At 68.5% G+C, this 9,269-nt stretch overlaps 1 protein-coding gene across 1 annotated transcript in view; it reads left to right on the top strand.

Moving 5' to 3' along the window:
• The first annotated feature begins 950 nt into the window (after positions 1 to 950).
• The window catches only part of LGR6 (leucine rich repeat containing G protein-coupled receptor 6), a 75,936-nt gene continuing 67,617 nt past the window's right edge, over positions 951 to 9,269 (top strand). The window contains exon 1 of the mRNA XM_065937188.1: positions 951 to 1,177. Within this exon, the coding sequence (XP_065793260.1) occupies positions 951 to 1,177 (227 nt within the window). The remainder of the gene's footprint in view (positions 1,178 to 9,269) is intronic.

Raw genomic sequence — 9,269 nt, 5'->3', positions numbered from 1 at the left:
CCCGAGGCCTCAGGCTGCTGCTGTACACTCGGGGGCGGCGGGAGACCAGAAAGCAGGAGGGGCCGGAGTTACCTCCGCCAGCCGGGTCCGGCCCCCACAGGTGACCTGGCTTCAGCCGCCCGCTCTGTCCCTCGGGCCTTGGGCCTGGCCTGGCCGGCCGGATTGGTCGAGCCACAGCTGCTGGACTGGCCTCTGGGGCCTGGGGGTGCTGACCCACCAACGCTCAGGTTGGCTCTGACGACCAGGGGGTCGCCAGCCTGGCCCCATGCCCCGCTCTGTCAGGCAGGAAGCAGGTCGAGAGCTCCCAGCCTCACAGCCACTGGGCGGTTGGACATCACCCTTTCGGTGGCAACCTAGGGCTTCACTGAAGACCGCTTGTCGTAGCCCCAGTGGCTGCCTTGCAGGCTCCGACCCCTCACTGCTGGGCTCTGAGGACCACCCACCGCACCCCTCCATGCCCTCCCCGGGGTGCGGAGGGCGGCTGGAGCTCCATGTCTGGGACTGCAGAGGGGGTGGGGGCCCTACCCTGGCCCAGGAATGAGCTTGAACAAGCCCGTCCCTCCCGGGTCCCAGCTCCGTGCGGTGGGAACGGGGCTGGAGGGGCTGTGGAAACGCTCGAGGTGTCCCGGGGAGGGGCTGTTCCATCCCCCACCCCCCGCCCCCAGGCGGTCCCCCAGGCAGGAGGTCCTGCACCCAAACGCCCGCAGGTCTGCGCTCCAGGCTGTTCGCTTTTTCCTTTCCTGGATGAAACTCCTGCCACTTTGGGAGGAAGGGGAGCAGGCAGGCGAGCTTTCCCTGACTCCTCCTCCGCGGCCTCGCCCTCCTTTGCCAAGCCCAGCCCGCGAAGCCGGGAGCAAAGACGCGAAGCCTGCGTCTGTCCGACCTCGCGCCCCGCCAGCGCCGCGCAGAGCCGGCACTCCCGCCAGGTGCGTCCGCCGCGGGCAGCCGAAATGCCCCGCGCACTCCGGCTCCTGCCGCTGTGGCTCTGCGCCGCGGCGCTCTGCGCCCCGCCGGACGCCCCCTCGCCAGCCGCCCCGGGCGCCCCCCCGCCCCGCCCGCGGCCCGCTTGTCCGGCTCCCTGCCGCTGCCGCGAGGCCGGCATCCTGCTGTGGGCGGACTGCTCCGAGCGGGGGCTCTCCACGGTGCCGGCGGGCCTGGACCCCCTGACCGCCTACCTGTGAGTACCGCGCGCTTCCCCGGCACCTGCGTCGCTGCGCGGCCGCCGCGGTTGCCAGTCCCGGGCTGCTGGGCTGCGGGGCGAGGGTGGGGGAGAGCGCTCCCAGGCGGGCAGGGCTGGGGGCTCCCCTGGCTCGTTCCCACTTGGCCCCGATCTTGGGGCTTCATGATAGGGACCCCGCCTGGACAGAGGGGAGTCCCCGAGCCCCAAGCGGAGGGGCCAGGCCCGGCGGCCCCTCGTCCTCCTGCTGCTTTCCTCTCCGGAAGAGCAGCACCCAGGACAGTGGTGGGGTGAGGTGGACGGCCTCGGTGGAGGAGAGGGGAGGCCCTGCGGGGCCTGAGGCCAGCAGAGCCGTCACCCCAGCTGCGTGGCCTTGGTGGGGCGACCGAAGGTGGGGTCCTCTCAGCGAGCGGCAGACACACAGCTGTGGGCAGTGCCCAGGGCTGTCCCTGGCTTGGGGAATCCGGGTGGTACGAGTCCCTACTTTGGTCAGGAAGCAGGAGGGGAGCAGCGCTGCTTGGAGAAGATCGGACCCCTCAGCCCGCGTTTCCACCACCTCTGCCGCCGTGGCTGGGGCCCCCGCCCCAGAGTGGGCAGCGGTGGGCTGTCCTCCCGAACCCGGGGCTCCTTGGCGCCCCTGCGGCTCAGGCTCTGGCTCCTTCTAGGGTCTTCGAGGGCACCTTCTTGCCGGCCGCTCCCTGTGCATCCAGGGGTCCTGATCGGACCTCCCGCCTTCTCCCCGTGTTAGCGAGACTCCTGCCCACTCCCCCCGTACCCCCAGTTCACAGCTGACTGCACCCCGAGCCCGGGGCAGCCGAGTCCTGACCGAGGCCAGCGCCTCGAGGCCACCTCCCCTCCTTCCCTCACGGCCTGGGGGGCAGTTTCCCTCCCGCCGAGGCTCCGGGCTCTCCCTCACACCCCCTCCCCACCCCGGACACGGACAGGAGGCAAGACAGCTGCTCCGGACATGTCAGGCGCTCACGACTTTACCGGGCACCTACCTTCCTGCCTCCTTGGGCCCCACTCGCTGGAAGGCTGCTGTGATGACCCCTGACCCTGACGGAAGGGAGATGATGGGCAGTCCGCATCATCCATCACTTCCCGGGGGACGGTCGGAGGCAGGGTCACAGCAGAGCAGGGCTGGAGGCATCTGAGCTGGTGACCTGGGCCCGTTTCCTACCTGTGAACCGAGCTCAGGCCTGCCTCACGAGGACGTCGTCTGGATTCACTGAGGCAATGTTCCTAAAGGGTCTGGCACAGTGCCTGGCCCCTGGGGAGAGCCTGCTGTTAGCAGTGTTGTTATTAGGGTGGCCGGGGCCAAGAAGTGTTCGTCAAGGAGGTCCTCCTGGAGGAGGAAGTGTGGGGTTACCAGGGGGTGGTGGAGAGGTGTGGGGTGCGTGTGTGTGCCTGGTGGAGGCTGAGAGGGCAGAGAGTAGGCGCAGGGGGCTGCGAGGAGCCCCTGGGCCCTGGGTGGGCTTTAGCTTTCTCCTGGCAGGTGGGGATGCGGAGACTTGTGGGGAGTGGGTGGGAGCAACGGCTGGGAGACCCCAGGGGCCACTGGGGGCAGGCCGGGAGTCGGGAGGAGGGCGGACATGTCGTGTCGGGGAGCCCACGCCGCAGTTCAAAGGAGAGGCGGGAGGCAGCCCCGGGGGGAACAAAGAGGAAATGTCTGGAGTGGTGGGTGGGGCGCTGGCGGAGGAGAAGAAAGGCCGGCTGGGGGTGCCGCCCCGCCCCGAGGGCCCTCTGCCCGCCGGCTCCCCTGCAGCAGCACTTCTGTGCGGATCGTGCCGCAGGCTGGGCCAGGCAGGCGCTGGGCCAGGCGGGCGCGGTGCCTGGTGCCCAGAGCGGAGGCCCTGCCTGGCCTGCGCCCTGTCTCAGCCCCTCTGCTCACGGCCTGCGGCTCAGCCCCGCACAGCTTCCGACTGTGGCTCATTCGAGGACGGCCCTGTGCCCGGCACCCAGGCGGGAGGGCTGGTGGGAGGCGCCCCTGGGTGGAGGGGCCAAGCCGGGGCCACCCGTGTCATGTCTGCTGTGCAACGTTGACGGCGGGTCTTGTTTTTCTCAAGCCTCAACCGCCAATGGCTTGCGGAGCCCAGGAAGGACGGCAGACCCGCCTGTGACGGGGGGAGCTCTGGGGTCTGGGCTCTGGGGCCCGAGGCGCTGCCCGTGCTCCAACCCCGTCCCCAACCCCCCAACCCCACGAGCATCAAGCCCCCGCCTGGGACCTCAGCGCAGGGCCTTCCCGGAGCCTGCTTTGCTCCTGGGCTCCTGGCAGGCAGGCGCTGGGGGATGGAGGAAATGACCGGTCTCCCGTGGTCCCTGGAGGAGCTGGGCACCCGGGGACGTTCCAGGAGGAAGGGCCGGGATTCCAGGTGACTGCAGCCTGCAGGGTCCAGCTTCTGAGAAGAAGCCGCGTTCCGTGGAATGCGCGGGTCCTGAGTGCAGCACTGGGGCGGGCCGAGGGGCAGGCTTTCCTGCCCCAGGACAGACCTGGGGGTCTCTGAGGACCCTGACGGTCCCCAGGAGCAGGGCTCTGGGCGCCCAACTGGGCTCGGACCCCTTGGGAAGTTGCAGGAGACAGCGACGGGAGACATTCCCACCCTCTGCCCCCAAGCTGGAAAAGACAAGGCTTTTGAGCCCAACTGAAATGGACTCACGGGCTCGGGGCTCTCCTAGCGGCGGGGGCCCCTGTGTGCTCACTAGTCCCCTGATAAGGGGGGTGGCTCCCAGCGGCTGACACCAGCTCCAGCCTCGCCTCACCCGCGGACTGGGAGAACAGGTCTCCGAGGGGAACAACACCCCAGAGGCCAAACCTGGGCAGAGAGCGGAGAGTTGTCCTGGAAGCCGCAGGAGGACATGGTGCAGAGGAGAGCTGGGGGCTGGCCTCGTGACCCCCGAGCCGTGCCAGCGGGCGCCAGGCAGCTGGTGGCTGGGGCGGGGCTGCCGCCCCGTGACCGGAGCCCCTGGGTAGAGGCCCTCGGTCCCGCTTCCTGCTGCCGGTCCCGTCTCCTGCCTCCGGTCCCGTCTCTCACCTGTTCCTTTCTGCCCTCCCTCTCGGGTGCGCTGCATAGGGGGAATGCCCACGCTTCCCATTCTGCACACTCCCAGGAAGTCCAGAAGTTTCTTTGGGAAAACACCGGGCCGTTCTCGGGGCCTGCGGACCTCCCTGGGCACCGGCCCACCTTACGGGGGAGAGCAGGCCCCGCGCCGCGCGGGGGCTGCCTGCCTCCCACTGCTGCGATCCCGCCTCGCAGGGTCCGGGGGTCTGGCTCTGGGGTGGGCAGACGCCGGGCACCTGAAACCCCCAGGCCGAGCAGTCCTTGGGAGCCTGTTTCCTTCCCGCCTTGGGGAGAGTCAGGGGTTCCCCCTCGCCACCTGCCCGCCGTGGCCCTGCTGGGGGGATGTGCCGTGTCTCTGGGAGAGCAGCTGCCTGGGGCAGTGGGCGGACGGCTGCCTGGGAAGGTGCTGGGGCGGGGAGCCCTGGCCGCTGGTGGACGGGAGATTTGGACGGGCAGGGGCCGGAGGAGTCCAGCCGGCCTGGGGGAGGGGGACGCACCCTCGGGTTCTCTTCATCGCCTCCCCCGTCGCCCCCCACCCCGAGGCGGGCCTTCCAGAGAAGGGCTTTCTGCCTTTTCCTTCTCAGGTCCCGTTAAAAAAAGTCCGGCCTCCTCAGGCAGCTTCCGGCCAGGCAGGGGCCCCTCGCACACCTGGCTGCCGAGTACCGGGAAGCCTGGTGCGCCTGTCCGGCAGGCAGGGCCAATCTCAGCACTGCCCGCCACCAGGCCCGCTTGCTGCTCCTGTCCTCCGGCCGTCTGGAGGAGGCGGTGCCCAGCGCGGTGCCCGGGACGTGGCCTCCGGGGTCCTGGGAGGGAAGCTGAGCCAGGCGCCTGGCAGAGACGGGGCTTGTGGGGACGAGACCAGAGGGCGGGCTCTGGGAGGCCCACCGCCCTCTCCCCTCCCCCTAGGCCTCTGGGGGCGCTGGAGGGGCAGGCGGCCCTGGGGCGTCTGGGTCAGGGGTCTGTGTGGTCCCAGGCTTGGAGCCAGGGCATGTGGCATCCCGGAGGGGTGGGGAGTGGTGGGGCCAAGGGGTCCACATGGCACCTCCCTTCTCACACACACAGAGACACACATGCAGAGTCACACGCAGAGTCACACGCAGACACACAGACAGACTGACAGACACAGACACTCGCGCCCCCGCGGGGCGGGCCTCCACCTGCAGGGGGCGCCGTGCGTGGTGTGTGTGGCGCTCACGGTCAGGACTTGTCCTGGTCCCCTCCCCCAGCTCACGCCCGCGCCCGGCGGTGTTGGGGACGGGAAGGAGGTGGATCGAGTGTCCGGGCTGTGAGCACCGAGCCAGAAAGGGCTGTAAGCGAATCCCCTGCTTTTGTGGTGGACACCGACTGGCAGGCTGGGAGGACTATTGTCCGGTACAAAAGCCGGAGGGAGTGGGGACAGGCCGCCGGCCCCCAGCCACCTGGGGCCGACTCCGCACTCCCAGCTCGGCGCCCGCCCAGCGCTGCGCGGGGGTGGTGACCTGGGCCCCTCCCGCCCAGCTCCTGGCCGTGCCCCGCGCCTTAGGGGCCGTCGTAGGCCGCCGCTCCCCCCGCAGTGGTCGTGGGTTGAGCGCGTCCCCTCTGCGCCTGCACCCGGGACTCTGCTTCTGTCCCTGGGATCAGTGACCATGAATGACGCGGCGGGTGCCGTTCTCAGGGGCGCAGTGGGGGGCACAGGTCCCGTCTGACTCACGGTACCCACGGAGATCACTCAACGTGCTTCTATTTGCTCCAGTTTATTGTATCCACTTAGTAGTGTCCGGCCGCCCTGGTCAGTGGTGTCGCCTCGACAGCTCTCCGCCACAAATGAGGGGAAGACAGACGCGGGGACTTGCTGCGCGAGCCCCAGCCTCCTCCAGCCCACCGGCCCCTGCCGGCTCAGCCCCCGCCCCTCCTGGCCCCCCACCCGCAGCCTTCTTTGGCGTGCACACTTTGGTCTGGAAGAGTGGGACAGTCGACCGCTCCCCCCAGTTCTGTCTGCAGCGTGGGGCTCCTCTGTTCAGTGCGGTTGGAATCAGGACACTCCCGCCTCGAATTCTATCTTTGCTCACTTGCTGAGAGGCTCTGGAGAAGTCCTCTGCTCTTTGGCCTGGTTTCCTGCTGGGCCGCTGGTTCCGGGTCCCTGGAGCCGGTGGATTGTGGGCTGGGTGGGGGGGACGAGGGGACATAGGGGAGGGGGAAGGGGCATGAGCGAGGCTGAGCTGAGAGAGGGGCCAGGTCCTGAGAGGTGCTGCCTCCCCCGTGGGGCTGCAATCCAGGGCTGGGATCCAGGGCCACCACCAGCGCCCCCGTGGCTATGTGCCTGGCCAGAACGAGCCCCTCACCGACCACGTGCCCCCGCCAGCCAGCGGACACTACGCCAGTCTCCACTGCAGAAACCCGAAGCCCAGGTTGCCGCCCCCTCCCCCACCTGCCCTGCCTCCACTGGTCAGAAAGTGTCAGCCTCACGGTCCAGACTGGCGTGGGGTGCAGAGGCACTGCGTGGCGGGCCGGGTCCCTGCTGGGGGTGAGGGCGTGGGGTCGGTGCTGAGGACAGCTGGAGCTCTGGGGGCAGCAGGTGGCGCGGCTCAAGAAGGGCGGGTCTGGGGGCCTCCTGAAATCCTGCGGGGCCCCCAGCCCGCTTGGCTGTACCCCCACAGCAGAGGGGCTGTCCCTCACCTCACCACTTGCGGCAGAGTGGACCCCGCAGGGGTGTGATCCCTGGCGCCCTCCGCCCTCCTGCTGTAACACCCCCAGTTCCTACCCCTCACCAGCTCTGCGTGGAGAGGAGAGGCGGCTCTCCCTGCGCTGTTGGCTCTGAAGGCTGGAGATGGAGGTGCCGGCGGTCCCTGGGATCCCCCAGGGCCACGCTGCTGCTCAGGGGGCTGAGGGAGGAGGCCGAGGGCCTGGGCTGCCCCTCGTGGGACTCACAGCATCACAGCGCCTGCCTGCAGCCAGCCCACCATGCCTCACAGCCCCACGGTGTTGGGGGGCAGGGCTGGAGGGGGCGGGCCCCTACGCCAGCCTCCTTGTCTAGGCCGGGCAGCAGCTGGACGTCTCCATGAGCCAGTTTGCTCAACACTTAACAAGAAAGTGGTTGAAAAAATAGGAGGGTTGCGTAAGGGTGATTTACGCCCTTTAGGCCCTTGGACATCCTGAAGCCTTTGCTTCACACGGGGACCAGCAGTCTCCGTCCCCTGGGGACCTGTCTGGGTGCGGGGGCTCAGACCCCACCCCAGACCTGCTGGGTCCACGACTGAACTTTAAGTATGCCCAGAACCAGCCTCGAGCTTCTCAGCAGGATAAATCAGACCCTTGGCAGGCCAGCCAGCCCTCCACCCTCCCCCGGCCCTGCCCGGGGGCTGCTCTGACCTGATTCATGCTTAGAAGGTGCCCCGTGGTCACCTCTGATTTACTGCGAGGATGTGGTTAAGAAAGGCATTCGAGCGAGGAGCCTGCCACTCTGGGGGGCCGTCTTCGGAGGGAGCCCGGGAAGTGGCAGCTTGATTTAGGACCCCAGCTCTTCCTCCAGGAACTTCCCTCCTGGGTTCTGACTGCCGTTCACTCTGTTTCCCAGCTGGCTGGTGTCAACCTTTACGTGGAGCCCAAAGCTATCTCTGGGATGAGCAAGGCCGTAAGTGAACACACAGGTGGTGTGGAGCCCTCCTGAGAGCCGCCTGGGCCAGGGGGCAGCCTCCTACCCTAGGGCAGTGTGGGCTGGCCCCCCTGCAGGCCCGAGGGGCGGCGTCCACCTGCGCGGCCGCGGCGAGGATGGAGCCTGACTCAGCTGCCGGCCGGCCAGCCTGCGGCCGGGCTCAGGTTTCGCGAGAGGGAGACGTCTACCCCATAGACCCTGGCGCTCGGGAGGGTAGGCCGTCCGTCTCCTCCTTTACTGCTTCTTAGAAAAGAAGCCACCCCGTGACCAAGGAGCAGAGACAGAAGTGTGGGTGCAGAGAGGGCTCCGGGGCCGGGGGCTCTGGTCTTCGATTCTGTGCTGCATCCGACTCTGAAGGTCCTCGTCGGCGCCCCGGGAGGTTGGGGGCTGTGGGTCAGCGGGGGCCACCCTGTGGGTGCCAGGTGGGGTCAGGCACAGGGGAGGGTGCGTCCCACGGGGGCTCCTGGACCACCCAGGGAGCTGGGACCCGTGGCCGGGGCCCGCAGGGGGTGACTCGGAACAGCGTGCCCTTGGCCCTGTAGCAGCTCTCAGCAGGCGTTTACTGGCACCTACTGTATGCCGGGGGACACACAGATGAAGGTGAACGGACAGACACACTTCCTCCTTCAGTCCCACGAGGTAGAGGCGGGCATCAGGACACCCAGAGCGAGCCCTCAGCCCTGAAAGCCTGGAGGGCTTTCAGAACGAGTCCCTCTCTCTGATTGTTTAAACTAACTTTTGTTTACGTGGAGTGTACTCACAGAAAAGTGTACCTATGGCAAATGTTTCCTGGTAAATTTCCACACGCTGAGTACACTTGGGTGACCAGCGCCCAGACCAGGAAACGGAGTAGCAACGGCCTCCCCCGCTGCCAGCTCCCCCCGAACCCCGGGGCAGCCTCGGCCACGGCCTCTCTCGCCTGGTTTGGCCTTGATGTGGGCGGAGCACGGCTGTGTCTGGACCCGTGTTTGAAGGTCCACCTGCCCGGCTCCCATGGCCGCCCGGTCTTCACCGCGGCTGGACACGGGCACAGTGGACAGACCCTGCGGTTTGGGGCGTTGGGGACGGGGCTGCTGGGGGCCGTTCTGGGCTAGGGTCTGGATACATGGACACACAGAACTGCCAGGTCACAGCAGAGCCCAGAGGCCGCTCCAGGCAGAAGGGGGTTGGGTGGGGCTGTGGTTCAGGGTGTCAGGAGGGCGCTCCCTGCGGTGGGGAGGACGGGGGGGGGTGGAGTGTATGAGGCCCATCCGAGTGCTCCCCACATCATGCCGGGCTCCTGTCACCGCGCCCCGAGCCTGGCGGTGTCCGCGGGGGCTCGTCCTCTACCTCCTGGGGCTGCTGTCTCCCGGGCCCAGGGCCCCATCGCTCCAGCCACTGCCCATCTCCGTGTGTGTCTGCG

This window comes from Muntiacus reevesi, chromosome 5 (genome assembly GCF_963930625.1).
Source record: "Muntiacus reevesi chromosome 5, mMunRee1.1, whole genome shotgun sequence".
In the NCBI taxonomy this organism is placed as follows: domain Eukaryota; kingdom Metazoa; phylum Chordata; class Mammalia; order Artiodactyla; family Cervidae; genus Muntiacus; species Muntiacus reevesi.
Note: the sequence above shows the minus strand (reverse complement) of the source record. Positions and strands in the feature narration are given on the sequence as shown.